Source organism: Phasianus colchicus, chromosome 22 (assembly GCF_987193195.1).
Source record: "Phasianus colchicus chromosome 22, bPhaCol1.hap1.1, whole genome shotgun sequence".
Classification (NCBI taxonomy): Eukaryota; Metazoa; Chordata; class Aves; order Galliformes; family Phasianidae; genus Phasianus; species Phasianus colchicus.
The window spans coordinates 838,087-853,199 of record NC_143457.1 but is presented as its reverse complement, the minus strand read 5'-3'; the positions used below and the strand labels follow the sequence as shown (position 1 = coordinate 853,199).

Genomic DNA, 15,113 nt, shown 5'->3' with positions numbered 1-15,113 from the left:
ACCCTTACCCTTGGTTTCTTAGGGTAGGTCTGAAATTTTTGGTTGTCCTTTAATTGTCTCCAAAGTCGGAGAAGGATATGGTTGGGCTGGCAGTCGGAGAAGGATATGGTTGGGCTGGCAGTCAATCTTAGCAAATTGGACCCCAGCCCAAATTAAATCATTAAACATTTTTCTGGGGGAGACCCTTATGGGTCCCGATTGAGGAGCTTGAGTAGCTGGCATCTTGGTTTTAGTCACTGGCAGGACCTTGGCTTCTTCTAATGTCCGAATATTGCGCCTATTCTGCACGTGTTCTGTTTTTCCTAGGTCGGCCACTGACTGAGCAGCCTGCTGGACAACTGCTTCTGAGGCCACTAGGGGATTTAGTATAGAGACCAGAGTACTGTACAGATGGGAGGGGGCTTGTAGAATTAGGTCTCATCCCTGCTGAGAATTTGACCACGTCAGGGCCATCGAATGTGTCTTCATAAATTGCTTCCCTCACACCTAGTTCACGGATATGATTTTGAAGGTCCTCCATGGAGGACCACATCCCTGTATGTAAAGGAATATCAGATTTATTGGGCCATACCATACGGCAGGCCACCATTAACCATTCTATTATAGAATGGTTTTCATCAAGATATTGATTACCTGCCTATATCCTCTGCCTGAGAGCAGGATGGACAGTCATAGTGGCCAACTTGGCTATTTCCAGGCCATTCACCAGAACATTTCCTGCCCCAGAATCCCACAGTCTTAATAACCAAGCCGGCATACTTTCTCTAGGTTTCTGCCTAAATCGCTGTACTGAGTCCATCAGTGCTGTTGCCGTGTACGGCCGGGCTGTTACGTGCAAGTGAGTCTGGGCAGGGGGCCACTGATCAGGCGGCACCCCTGCCAGTCCATCCTGTACTTTTTTGCTTTCTGAGTTACAACAGGACGGACTCCTAGTGCATCTGTCAAAATCAGAGATTCGAGATCTTTTTGAGATTTTTATTTTCCTTGTGAACACAGGATGTCGATTCAGGAGCCTGGTCATTGTTTATTGAGATGTTACAAACTTGCCCTATCGGAAGATGTAGAATTGGTTTTTTCCTGTTAATGTACCAAGTTCCTGTTCTAACTTTTCAATACGATCTTTCAAAAGTTCATTTTCGTTCACTAAAGTATTATTCCTCATTTCAGCATTATTTAAAGCATTTAATAGTGGCCATGCCACCGTAGAAGCAGCTAATTGCCTTTCTCTTGTGACTAATATATCTTCGCCTAGTCCCTGAAAGTAATCTGCCAGGCAATATGGGGAGATGTTTCCCACAACACCTAGGGGACCCCCTTTTTCAGTGATAACTGCCAGTTCATAATAAGGGGATCCCACAGATTCTGGGATCTGCCCTGGAATTATTTTATCTAGGGGGGGTAGTATTCTCCCCCTTGAACCATTTATAGAAATTCCAGAGAAAGGACATGATGTAAATTTTAGTATATTCGGCTTGCCTGGCTCACCAAGTGTAGAATCAAAGAATATTAAGATAGCGTATAATCAAAGAATATTAAGATGTTATAATAATGAAATAAGCAAGAGTTAGGCAAAGCAAGACAAAGAGAATAGATAGGATGCTTACCCGTATCGTGGGCTCACTCAGGAAACTCCAGTAGAGTGGATCTTCAGAAGAGAGATCCTTCCTTACTGGTAGTGAGCTCTTAACTTGGTCTAGGAGAGGTGGAGCCAGGCTCCACCCCTTCCTGCAGCACAGGTGAATTGCTTTCACCTGTGCTCCCAGGGCTGCCTCATTGCTCGCCTCAGGTGATCAATCAGAGGTTCAGGCCGTGACTCAGCAGTTCCCATACAACAGGTCAAAGCACAGTAGCACTGCCTGGCATCTGTGAAGCACAAAGGTGGTATCTCCTGCAGATGTGTAGGGTAAAGTGAGATGACTTGGGCTCCAGGTGGGTTGGTTACTAGTTCTGTATGGCGCTGGGCTGGCTGTGTGCCCCCAGTTGTTTATGTTCCTTTAACGTGACGTGTGTTCGTCTCCTTGCTGCCTGGTGGGCTTCAAAGTTAAAATTGAAGTCCAGCTTCCTACGCAGCATTAGTTGACTCTCCCCTTTGGCTTAAACACAGTCTTTGTCTGAGAGGGTGGAGGTTTTGCTCCCTGTGAATCTCAGCAGCTTCTCTCATTATAGAGCAGTGGAAGCCTCTGGACCCGGATGGGAAGAAGCAGTACGATCGGGAGTTCCTGCTGGACTTCCAGTTCATGCCTGCCTGCATCCAGAAGCCTGAAGGGCTGCCTCCCATCAGCGATGTGGTTCTCGACAAGGTGAGAGGAGAGCCCATCAAACAGGTGCGTGCAATCCCTTTGGTTTCGTGGTTTGTCTTGATGATTTCAGATCTCTGATGCATTCTTTCTCATTCACCTTTTTGGCAAAGACTTCTGTCAGGAAAGAGGAATACTTGGCTCGTGTCACATCACAAGATTTGTTGAGTAGTGAATGAGCACAGACAATTTAAATGTGAAGCACTGGTATTTTAAATGGTCTGTATCCTGGATTAAGTTACACTGGGTAGTTTTAAAATTGAAAATGCTGTCTTACAGCCATTAAGACCCAAGGATATTAGCAAAGCAAGAGCAAAAGGAGAGCTGTTGTCTTTTAAGAGTTCATTTCTACCACTAGGTAAGCATAGCCCTGCTTGTGGGCAAGCTGTTTTCATCTGAAACAGTTGTGTTGGTACGTATGAGCAGGTCTAATAAATGATGATTAATACCTTGGCTCTCAGAAAACTTTGTGATTGTAAGCAGCCTTATTACAGATGTGCTTTTCCCTCCTGTACATCTGTGCTTATTGAAGTACTCCTTAACTGGGAGGGCTGCTATCAGGAGCCTGTTCCCATCAAGAGCTGTGTAGTTTGGTGTAAGCACCACAGGCTCATTCTTAAGATTAAGCACAGTTCAGGGTGTAGGTGATTCTCACGTGTAGAAATGTTTCTACTCTGAATTTCATGCCCAGACAAATTGTGACACACAGCATTGTTCCCCAAATGATTTCATCCTCCCACTAGTTTTCCGTGCTGGCTTCTCACTGCTCTGTCTGCTCTTGGGCTGCTTGTGCTCGGCTAGCTGTCTGTTGTGTTATCACCACAGGGATTTGTTTGAGGGAAGGTGGCAGCTCTGGGATCCTGAAACAGGACTGCTGCATTCGTTGTGCACAGGACGGGCCTGTGCTGGCATAGTTTTATCTTCCTTAAATGATGTTCAGCTTTGAAATGTTTCTGAGCATCACGTATTTCCACAGTTGCCACCTGTGGAAGGCATTAAGTGTGCTTTTAGTGTGATGGGAGTGCATAAAGCTTGCCTGGTTTGTTAAAAGCATAATTTGGATGTTAAGTATGAATATTATGGTTTAGCAGAGACTGTAGAGCTGCAATAGCTGCAGCACCCACTGACGAAGCTGTGTTTGTCTGCTCTGCTCTGCAACGCAGGTCAACCAGCCCAAATTGCCACTGAGAACTCTGGACCCTCGGATACTGCCTCGAGGCCCAGACTTCACGCCAGCCTTCGCTGATTTTGGGAGGCAGCCTTCCGGTGGGAGAAACGTATCTGGAAGTGTGAGTTTTCCCCAGCTTGCTAATTTAACAACTGGTCTTGGCGCTCATGGAGTCCATCCTCACATGTTTGGACATTTTCCAGTACTCCAGTGGTTCTGGTTTTGTCTACCTTGAATGCAAGGGAGATACTTTCTTGGCTGTCAGAGTTTAGGAAAATAGGCAAAACACTGTGGATGTTTTTAATTGGTATATGGACTTAACATGGACTTGATCTCCTCCTGCCTCTTTTCCTTCTTGAGAGTGTGGAAATGTATTTCCATGCTGTGGATTTGTCAGTCCATGTGTGCAGATGCCTGTATCTCATACAACAATATGTTGGCATACTTTGGTCACTTCATTCCTCGTTTTTCTGCCTTTTCCTCTGCATTCTTTCCTTTGCCCTTTGCCTGGCTTTGCCCAAACCCTTCACCCTGATTCTGAATTCCTCCTTTCTGTCTGTGCTGTCATTATTCTAGGAGCTGCAGCCAGTTCGGAGCTGCCTCACGTGCCATCACTCATTTTCCATCTCTCTCTATAAATACATTCAGGTTATCTACCTGGTTGCATCCAATAGTGTGTCCATCTCTTAACATTCAGAACCGCTGGTCCCAAGGACCTTCACTAAATAACTTTGACTTCTGAGTGTGCAAATTTCCAGATTTCGGAGCCGAGCCCAGTGGTCATGCTGCAGACTTTGAGTTGCTGTAATGTTTCTGGTTTGGGAGCAGTCTTTGGCTGGTTCCTCAGCGCTGGGCACACGTCCTTGTCTTCGAGTAGCTTCGATGTCGTGGTTTGTCTCAGAGCGTGGCACGGTCCCATGGCGGTGCTGCTCTTTGAGGTTGCCATCACTTGCCATGCTCAATGATGCTGCAGTGGGCTGCAGGTTGTGCCCGGCGCTGTCCGTCCTTTGTGTGGCACCTCGGTGACACCGCTGTTGCTCTTTCTCTTTTCACAGGCCTGCAAAGTGCAGAGCGGCCCTGGATTGCCGTCCCTGGCTCGGTGCGGTTCCCCAGCATGCCCTCTCTTGGTCTCGCCTCACCCACCATTGAGGAACCTGCCAATAGGGGTAAGCCACATCCCCCCTTCTTTCCCCATCTTTGCACCTTTTTGTAGAGTTTGTTTTTTTTTCCCGCATCGCCCGCTGTTGATAATGAACCACTGGCAGAAAGCTTTACAAAAAGGTGCAACACTGTTTTAAAAGAACAAAAAGAAAAAAAAAAAAAAGAAACAAGACTTGCATTGTACCCCTCTAGGCAGTCTTCAGTGGTGGGTGGGACAGCACCAGCTGAGGGCATGCTGGGACGTTGGCCTGAGCGGGATCTGCGAGGGGTCTGCACTTTGCAGACCTATGGAAAGGGGGAGAAAAGGTAAGTGCTGCTTGCCCCGTTCATTTGGAGCATCCTGCACATAACATACATCCTACATCTGTGCCTCAAAGGGCAGCGCCTCTCTTTGCATCTTCCCCAGGAGGGCCGGAAGGGGACGCTGCTTAATGAGCGGCTGTCCTTGCGGTGTTGGTGTGAAGGATGAGCGCTTTTTGGCCCACGCAGAGGCAGCCGTTGCCTCGTGGCGCATGGCAAAGCCCGCGTGCACGCTGTCTGCCCGCTCAGCCATCCTGCCTCTGCAGAGGCCATGCTCATAACGCCATCCCAGCCCACCGCCTGCTCCTTGCCCTCGAAATAACATCGAGCAGCTCCGTGCTAACAAGCTTATGGCACGTGTTATTTTGCTTCCCTGGCTTTGTCTTTCCCACTTCTTTTCCTTTAAATGTTTTGTGTGACTGTCTTCAGACCGTAACAAACATCAGTTCAGATGGGATCAGGAGTGCCGTCACACGGGAACAAAACACTTTTTTGCTGTAGGGAAGAAGGTAGAGGTAGAGCCGGGTGCCGTGGGGGAGGAGCTCAGTCCCTCAGCTGTGCTCATCCCCACTGGTGGTCTGGGCTCCCCACAGGGTGCTGCTGCTGGGAAGCTGCATTGCTGGGCTCTGTGCTCCCCGGAAGGGCGGCTGTTCCCAGCTCCCACCTGTCCCCAGGGGAGCAGCAGCTCCATAGTTTCTTGGATGCTGTTGCACCATTACCGCAGATGGAGAGCAGGAGGTGTGAGGCTTTGGCTACTCAGCAGGACTTGTGTCCGTGCCTCTGTCTGCTCTCCTTTTTGCCCCCGTTGATCTGGAGGACAGGTAACATCAGTTAACGAGCATTATCTACTAAGTGCTTCTCTGTGCCTTTGGCGGAAAATGTGGGTGCAGCACAAGCTGTAGTGCTGCAATCACAGGTGTTACGGCTCTGTTATTATCTATGGGGACTAGGCTTGACAGGAGGCCAGGTGTGAGCTCGGTGCCTCTTCCACTTGTTGCTTTGTAAATTTGGAACAAAAAATAGATAGCTCTTCCTGTTCAAAGTTTGTGATTTGTGCATTTCATCTCACATTCAAAGGAGGCCTCTGTTCACTTTTAAAACTTAATCCAGCACTCAGCTAGTTTGTCACACTTACTAAAAAAAAAATCTTAAAGCCTTTGTTTTATTAATGCCTGTAGAGGTCTGGTGTCAGAGGCAGGCAGATTGGAGAGAGCTGTGAGAACAGCCTGCATCTCCCCCTGCAGCACACTGATGTTCTGCAAGGTACACCATCAGTTTGGAAAGATGCAATTAGTGCCTGCAGGGCAGCTGTGTGCTCAGGAGCTGCACCCTGTGGCTCAGTGGGAGAGACATGGGACAGCCGCCGCTTATCTCTCTTTTGGGGCAGAGATTGGCCCAAGCCTTTGTGCTCCCAGGGCACGTGGCCAGCTGGAGCCTTTTGTGGCCACAGAGGGGTGTAATGAGGTCTGGTGCGTCCGGCTGGTGGTGGCTGCTCGTCTGTTGCTTTTCTTGTCTGGTTTCTCGATGGGAAGAAAGCTTCCTTGTCCTGTGGCCTCCCATTTGTGGCGTGGTGTTTGTTTGGGCATTGCCCGTGGCTGCAGATGGCACCAAGTGGTGCAGACACAGAGCTGTGGGCATGGAAGGGGCTACAGGAACGACCCGAGGATGCTTTCTGTCTGAGTCCAAGGGGAGCCATGCTGCGTCATCATACTGCCGTGTTCTTGGAAGCTTGGTTTCTCCTGTGGCTTCGTTCCGATCACGGTGTGCACTTCAGGAAGCTTTGCACGGAGCCCCATGTCTGCATGGTGCAGTGAGACCTGGGCACATGCAGCCCTCTTCCATCCATGCCTACACAGCGTGTCACAGCACGAGGCCGTCGCCTTCCAACAGCATCCCATTTGCTCACATCTGCCTCGCCAAGCTGTGCGGATCAAATCACAGATAGGAGTGGGTGGGATTTTTATTTTCAGTTGTGCAAAAGTGAGTTCGGGGCCATTATATGGCATGTGAGGCAACATCTGAGGTCACTTCCCATGTGTATTCAGTGCAGCTGTTAGAATAACGGAGATGGTTGGGCCCCTGTAGCGCTGGCTCTGTCGCTTTGCTGAACAAAGATGTGTTTTAATGGTTTGCATGGAGCTTCCTGCTGGCCACTGAAGAGATTAATTACTTCTGTTGAAAAGAACGGGTTTTGATAATGGAATTTTACTGTGCTAATTTTTACATCGAGTTAAGAGGTTTCTAATAAATGAGTTTGGAAACACGAGCACTGCAGGGAAAAAATAGCCTCAGTACCACGTGTGATGAGTTTAGTCCTTACCAGTTCCCAGGCAATGGGTTTGTGGGCACAGCTGGTGGGAACCTCGCCACTGCTGGTGGCTCTCACCGATGTGGGGATGGGCAGTGTGTGTCACTTTCTCCTGTGAAGCTGCAGAGCTCAATCTGTAGCTGTTAGGATTTGTGTTTTCACAGTGCAGGAGCAGTACTGATGCTCTGTTCATTGCATTTGATATAATTCCTGTCCCAAAATGGCTCTCTTGTCTGAAGCATGCTCCATTAAGACTTAGAGTTTTGGCAGAGCTGCTGATTAATCACTGCCTAATTACTTGGGATGATGTATTTGAAATGCACTGGTAAGGATGTATCTAATCCTTTAGTACCTGTTTGCAGTGATTCCTCAGTGACAAGGTTCCTGTTTTCCACAGGGCCGGGCTCAGTCCCACAGTGCTTATGTAGCATCTGGGCACAGCTGAGGTGCAGAACGCAGCCCCATAGGCAGCATTTGGCCCCGTCTGTTTTGGGAAGGGCTGAGAGGTGTGCTCGGTGCACACCTGGTCCCTGCGAGCAGCTGCAGCACTGCGTGGTGCAGAGGGAGCCCTGAGCATCCCAGGACGTGCTGGTGACTGACCTGCTGCCTTCAGCACACTGCATTGCGCTCTGAGTGCTCTCGAGGCACGTGTTTAAAAGGGGATATAACAAGGAATGTTTTTGTCCTAGTTGTTGAATGTTGGACCGAGGAGATCTCAGCCGGGCCAGAGGAGGGAGCCCAGGAAGATTATCACTGTGTGTGTGAAGGAGGATGTCCACCTGAAGAAGGCAGAGAATGCCTGGAAGCCAAGCCTGAAGCGGGAGAACCAAACTGAGGACCCTGAAAATGTCAAAACCCAGGTGAGAATGTAGCCAGCACTGCTCCGAGCATGGCAAGGAAAGGAGATAGTTTGCCTTAGCTGTTGTGTAATGGCAATGAATTGCACTCTGAATTGCAGTTTTCCTCTACCTTTTTTTTTTCATGTGTTTATTCTTGACTTAGAGTTTAAATAGTGAACACCAGACAACCTACTACCTCTCATCCAGGGTTGTTTTTCTAATATTGTCAAATGTTTCTGCTTCGTTCTAAAGCAAACAATCTCAAACTTCCAGCACAGAACTTGCTTTTCATCCCCTTTTAGACTGCATTTCTGTTCCAAGTATCAGCCACACTGAGCTTCCTCTGTGGGAATCCCCCAGCTCATGCTGCCCAGCTCAGCCACACTTTCTCTGAAGCTTTCTCTGTGTCCCTCTCCCCCTCCTTCCCTCCGTGGGGCAGCCACTGTAGGTGAGATATTTGCCTGGTGGTAAAGCTTCTAATTCCTAGGATAAGTGGAGATAGTCGTGGAAGATACTGAGATTCTGTCCTCGGGGCTAACAGGAGCTTTGTTGACCTAATTACCAACAAGATAGTTTTTTCCTTAATGTCTTAAATATGGAAAAAGTTGATTGCTTCTGGATGAGGGAGGAGATAACCATTCCCTGTTAATTTATGTTTTGTAGCTGAATTGATAATGAAGAATATTGTAGTTGGGTGACAGCAGAGCTTTGTGCCTCAGTTGTGCTTGAAAAGAAAGTGCTTGGATATTCCCAGAACCCCAGCACTGCAGCTGTGAGCTGTGACAGCCCATAGCTAGCTTAGGGCTGGAGCTGAAATGCACACAGATGAGTGTTGGTGTGTACCTCAACATTCTAGAAGTTCCTACAACACCTCTTCTCTATTCTCCTCAAAAATGCATCCTAGCTCGTTCCTAAAAGCCACTGTGTGCCTGTTTGGTTGGTGCTGCTTCTCAAGGCTTATCTGTTGTTTAGGAGCTGTTCCGCAAGGTACGAAGCATCTTGAACAAGCTGACTCCCCAGATGTTCAATCAGCTCATGAAGCAAGTCACAGACCTGACGGTAGATACTGAAGAGAGGCTAAAAGGAGTCATCGACCTGGTCTTTGAGAAGGCTATTGATGAGCCAAGCTTCTCAGTGGCATATGCAAACATGTGCAGGTGTCTTGTGACGGTAAGAGCTGCCCAAGGCTGGTGGGAATCATTCCTTGGGGAGAGTGTTCTGCAACTTATCCCCACGCACTGATGGGCAGTAATATAAGCATGGCAAGAGCAGCATTGAATGTTAATTTCTGAACTTGAAGAATTTACACTGCAGATTTCTTCCTCTCTGTTCATTGGCCATGGCAAGCTTTGCTTGGAGTGACACACTGTTTGGAGTGGAGGACACCGAGCACTTTGCTGTGCCTGGCCGTGAGATGCTATGAATCATGTTTAGAAAGTCTGTTTTCTCCCTCTCATTTGGAAGGGGAACCCAAGGTGCAGAGCCAGGCTAGCTTTGCTGACTTTGGGACAAACCAGCCTGTCTTCCCGCAGCGATGATTTCCATGGCATGCCATGAAGGAGCGTGGCCCCAAGGTCTTCGATGTGCAATAGCAGTGTTTTTAAGCTGTGAGACTTTTTAAAGGATTTAGTGAATGGAAATGTAATCTGTCTCCAGGCAGAGGTGGTGTCAGCCAGATTTTGAGTGTGACTTTCCACATGGAATCTGAAACTGCTGGAAATCATGGCGTGGTGCTTAATGGTCACGGCTGTGCAAAGTCGCGCTGCTGAATGCGAAGTACATAATAAAATGTAATGGGTGGCTTATGGCAAATCTCGTTTGTGTGTGGACTTTGTCTGTATTTCTGTTGATGTTTTGCTTCCTCTTCCTGCAGCTGAAAGTGCCCATGGCAGACAAACCTGGGAGCACAGTAAATTTCCGCAAGTTGCTGTTAAATCGCTGCCAGAAGGAATTTGAAAAGGACAAGGCTGACGACGATGTCTTTGAAAAGAAGCAGAAAGAACTTGAAGCTGCTACCACTGTAAGTGGAATATTTCCTCACAGACACTCAAGAGAGCCCTCAGAAAATGATCTCTTTTGAAGGCTGCGGCCAATTTGGGGGAAATAGCAGAGTAGTTTCATTCTGTTGCTGTGGTTGAATGTAATAAATATTTGCCTTGATGAGCATTAAGAGCAGCTGCTTTTTGGCTCTTAGGAGAAAAAGAGTAAACAGGAACAGCAGCAACTGTGATTGTAAAACTGGCTCTTTTGAAGAGTTCTGTGCTCTTTGAACATGCTTCTTAGAGCTGCTTTTCTGTTTTACAGCCAGAAGAGAAGACACGGCTCCATGACGAGCTGGAAGAGGCCAAGGACAAAGCCCGGCGGAGATCCATTGGGAATATAAAATTCATTGGCGAGCTTTTCAAACTGAAAATGCTGACGGAGGCGATCATGCATGACTGTGTGGTAAAGCTGCTAAAAAACCACGATGAGGAGTCCCTCGAGTGCCTTTGCCGCTTGCTGACTACCATTGGCAAGGACCTGGACTTTGAGAAAGCAAAGGTAGGGCAGGGCCAGGAGCAAGAGATGAGACTGCTTGGGCAGGGGTGGAAAAATGGGTGTAGGGTGTTTTTGTTTGAGGACCTTTTTTTCCTCTGTATTTTTTTTGTACGGCACGAGGAAATCATCTACTTGTCTGTGCACGTTTCGTCACCACCTGGCCTTGCTCCCGCCTCCTACCCCTGTCTCATAGATTCTGTGCCGTTTGCAAAGCTTATTTTCAGTTGCAATTTGTTCCCAAGCATTTCATCCAAGTTCACATTCTTAAAGTGCTCAGTGTGTCCTGCAGGTTCCTAAAACATTAAGTTGTTTCTAAAACATGAAACTGGTTTCATTTTCATGGAGGGTTTATAGAAATCTACCATTAAATGTACTGTTTTGGGTTACATTTAAAAAAAACAAACCTTGTGAGCTGCCCAAACCCCCAAACCTGAAACTTGGCGAGTGCGTTCATTCTGTGTCATCATCTCCAGCTGTGCTGAAATGAAGCAGCTGTTTTGCAACTGCACTGCTCCAGTGTCCTCCTGCTGACTTTCCAACAAATGTATATGTAACAGGGAGCATCGTGCACTCCATGAGCTCCTATTTGTGCAGGCAATCTGCTTCTCCTTTGCAAAAGCTGGGGATGAAAAAGCACTGAAGGCTTTTGCCAGAAATCAGTCAGACTCAGCCCTGGAAACGAATGGAGCTAATTGCTTTCAGCTGCTCTGCAGAGGGAGGAGTACCCTTACAGTGCTGGATTGCAGCGAGTCAGTCCTGATCCACACAGGGACTCCTTGGAGAAGCATTTTCCCAAACTGTTCCGTGGGGCATGGCCTGAAGCAGTGTAGTTTGCTGTGTATCCCCCAGACTGAATACCCTGCATCATGAAATAGAGGTGTGTGCACTGTTGGTGCAGGTTTGAAAGTGCCAAAAAGAGGGATTTAAATTTCTCCAGTTGCTTTGGGAAGAAAACAGGGTCTGACTTCTGAGCAGTAGCTGAGGTCATGCTGGATGAATCCTGAACACTGTTTCAGCCCTTGTTAGCATGGAACAATGCTAACAAGGTAAATATTAGCATAACATTGGCCTTGGTGTGCAGCCCTTGTGTCCTGTCCTGGCGGTTGTTCTATCAGGATTGAGTGAGAATCCCTCATTTCATGGAGGAGATGCTGTGTAATGTATTGCTGTTGAAGCTGAAGTGGCAGTGAGTTATTATTAAAGTTTCTGAGAGAAGTCCACTTCAGATATTTTTCCCATTATTCATGCCTTTGGAAACCTTTGCTCATATGGCTGAAACTTTCCAGAGCAAGGCTGGAACCAAATTTTAGTTTATGTAGATGTGAGGGAAAGGACTTAGCAGATTCTTAATGAGGGGAAGGAGAAACATTTTATAAAACTGCCCTTAAACATTTTAAAACAGCTGCAGCTACCATAGAGGGGCAGAAGGTTTTGTGGAGCCTGGCAGGCCAAGTCTAGACTTAGTGAAGGCTTTCCAATGACACCACTTCATTTTGGTGAAGATCTGGCTTTTTTGCTTCGTGACTTTCTGGAAGAAAAGCCATAAGATGGTATGGAACTCTTGTGAGATTTGGAACTACAGCTCCGCTTATGAAACAGCTTCATGTTGTGCATCTGCTCTCTTTTGCCTTTTGACCCCAACTGGGACAGGTTGGGGAGGTGAAGCAGCAGAACAGTGCAGGGTGCAGGGGTTTTGTGCCCAAGCACACCCCAAGGAGAAGGCTGGGTCCCAACTGTGCTGCTGGCACAGAGCTGCTGCAATCCAGAACCCACTGCCTCCCAACAGAGTGTTTTCATTTTCTTCCAAAATACACTGATGATGTTTCTCTTGTATAGCCTCGCATGGACCAGTATTTTAATCAGATGGAGAAAATTGTGAAAGAGAGGAAAACGTCTTCAAGGATTCGGTTCATGCTGCAGGATGTAATAGACCTAAGGCTGGTAGGTACCAACCCAACAAGTAACAGAGCACAGTCCCTTGCTGGAACTGCCCTCACATGAGATCGGGCAATGCAGTATTTACAGGGTGAGATTTGTACCCTTTGTCATTTCAAAAGTTGGGCAGTGAGGGTTGTCTTCTGGTTTTGTCTCACTAAAGGGCAGGGCTGGCAGACAGGTGTACTGCTTTACTAATAGTGGCTGTTCTGGTTAAGCTAACTAAGCTGCAGAAATGACAAACTGGAGACCGCTTGGTGCAGGCACGGTGCAAACAGGGATCTGCCCCTGTTGTAATCAAGTGAGGGTTTTGAACAGAGCCAAAGTGTTAGACCTGGACTCTCAGTGAAGAGGGCTTCTCAGCATAGGGTTTGCAATACCAGGTTGCTTAGGAGGGCGTCCAGGTGAGTCTTGAATATCTTCAGAGAAGGAGATTCCACCACCTCTCTGGGCAGCCTGTTCCAGGGCTCTGTCACTTCTGTATTTTCAGATTTTTTCCTCAGCTTGGAGGAAGGGCTCCAATGAATGCTGACAGTAGTAAGCAGAGAGAGAACCACAGCACCCTCCCTCTAGTCCATCTCTTTCTCTTAACCTAGAAAGACTGGAAAACTAGAAATGTTCAAGATGCTAGGGGTTAAAATGTATGGAATTCAGTCATATCTCCTCACAGTCAGGTCTTCACTGCAGCCTTCAATCCAATAGGATTTACAGCCAGTGTGTCGGAGTGTGCAGCTCTGACCTTGGTGCTGGGATGCCATGTCAGCAGCGTGACCCAACTCCACAGAACTTCCCACAGTTTCTTGGAGTGCAGCCTCACTAACATGTCACAAGGTTTAGGGAGGTTTAGGCCTCCTTCAGTGTGCTCAAAATAACCCATTTGTGATGCTCCACTCCCAGAAATGTCATGAGCACAATTGTTTCTCTCTCAGTGCAACTGGGTTTCACGGAGAGCAGACCAAGGCCCGAAGACCATTGAGCAGATTCATAAAGAAGCCAAAATAGAAGAGCAGGAAGAACAGAGGAAGGTCCAACAACTCATGACCAAAGAGAAGAGAAGACCAGGTAAAATAAAAGTCAGGTTTCTCACTCCACTCATTTCACATCCAGTGATCATGGTCAGAATCGTATAGAAGTCTTTTTTTTTTTCTCCAAAATGCAACAAGCAAAGGGATTTGGGGCCATATCTGGCTGAGGCTGGGAGAGGAACAGGCGCACTGGGGATTGGTTGTGTTTTGGTCAGCTCCCTTGGAAAGAAATAAACATCACAGGCTAGTAGTGCTTGGGTTTCATGTACATGTAAGCCATGCCAGAAATCTGTTCTAACAAGTTCCTATCCAGGAGCTAGACTTGGCATCCATTTTTGTGTACAGCAGCATTTAATTTCAAAAGAACAGCATCTGATTTCAAGAGTAACCATGTTGTCTTTAGCAGTTAAAGTTGTGAGGTGTTAACTCTGCGTGAGAAAGTGTTTTAGCATCACCTTAAGTTGCTACCAGCCCTTGGAGTTGATACTACCCAAAGATGAATGTAAAGTGATTGATGCTTTTAGAGGTGTGGGATCAAAGCAGGCAAACCTGCTTGGTTTCTGAGGCATTGTGGTCCCTTCTTAAAACCAGAGCATAAAGAAAGTGCACACAAACTTTGTTTCCATTAGCCTGAAATTGTTGTCAGTAGAAGGTAGGGAACTGCTTGGATGGTTCTGCACTTCGACTGTCTCTGGCACTGCTGAAATCTGTGCAATGAATGCAGGCTTTGGTTAGCCAAGGCATTGCTCCTTTGTTGAGCTTGTTAACACACAGTATGTGCAGCCATACTGAAGCAGAATGAGACCAAACTGAGAAATTGTTCTGTAAACAGGAACCTGCCTTGAAAAATACTGTTTTTTTTGTTTTTCTTTTTTTAATGTTATGACTGTTTTTTAACAGTGGCAAGGCAGACTTAGATGTTGTGTTAATCCAAAGAAACGTTCTGAAGGAGGTGATTTCTGCACAGCACTGTGGTCAGGCTCAGCAGAAACATGCCAGCTTCTTTTCCTCCTCCTTGTGAACTGGGAGATGATCACACACAGTCTTCTGGGGCACCACAGGGCCAGCAGAGACGAGCTGAAGGCAGTGTGTTTGTTGTTTGCAGGTGTCCAGCGGGTTGATGAAGGCGGATGGAACACTGTGCAGGGGACAAAGAACAGCAGAGTGCTGGACCCTACCAAGTTCCTTAAAATCACCAAGGTAGGTGACAGCACGGGGCTCATTCAGAGCAACAAGGTGCCAGGTCTTACCTGGTTGCATTTGTTTGTCTCACCAAGAGGAATTCTGACATAAGTGGGTGTTTCCCAGTTGTTCCTGTGTTAGTGGCCCTGTGCCTGAGTTTTGCCCTCAGTGTTCGAATATTCAGAGAATAATAAAGCAGAATCTGACAGACTTCAGTCCTGCAGATCAAGCTCAGTTTGTTTCTTGTGGAAGTCAAAAAACAGCCTCCAGAACTTAATTTACCAGAGAGATTCAGCCCGCTTTTATCTGGGCTTACAGCTCACCTGGGAAAAGTCCTTCTGCTGTGTTTAATGCAAGTGC

General features: G+C 47.3%; 1 protein-coding gene across 13 annotated transcripts in view; it reads left to right on the top strand.

The window, feature by feature from the left end:
• The window catches only part of EIF4G3 (eukaryotic translation initiation factor 4 gamma 3), a 104,868-nt gene that overhangs the window by 71,384 nt on the left and 18,371 nt on the right, over positions 1–15,113 (top strand). For 10 of the 13 annotated variants that reach the window (XM_090122891.1, XM_090122895.1, XM_090122893.1 and 7 more), the window contains 10 exons: positions 2,167–2,324; positions 3,461–3,586; positions 4,521–4,631; positions 7,924–8,094; positions 9,046–9,243; positions 9,947–10,093; positions 10,378–10,614; positions 12,448–12,552; positions 13,476–13,608; positions 14,677–14,771. In XM_090122891.1, the coding sequence (XP_089979017.1) occupies positions 2,167–2,324; positions 3,461–3,586; positions 4,521–4,631; positions 7,924–8,094; positions 9,046–9,243; positions 9,947–10,093; positions 10,378–10,614; positions 12,448–12,552; positions 13,476–13,608; positions 14,677–14,771 (1,481 nt within the window). The remainder of the gene's footprint in view (positions 1–2,166; positions 2,325–3,460; positions 3,587–4,520; positions 4,632–7,923; positions 8,095–9,045; positions 9,244–9,946; positions 10,094–10,377; positions 10,615–12,447; positions 12,553–13,475; positions 13,609–14,676; positions 14,772–15,113) is intronic. The other 3 variants (XM_090122884.1, XM_090122889.1, XM_090122888.1) reach the window with 3 other exon arrangements.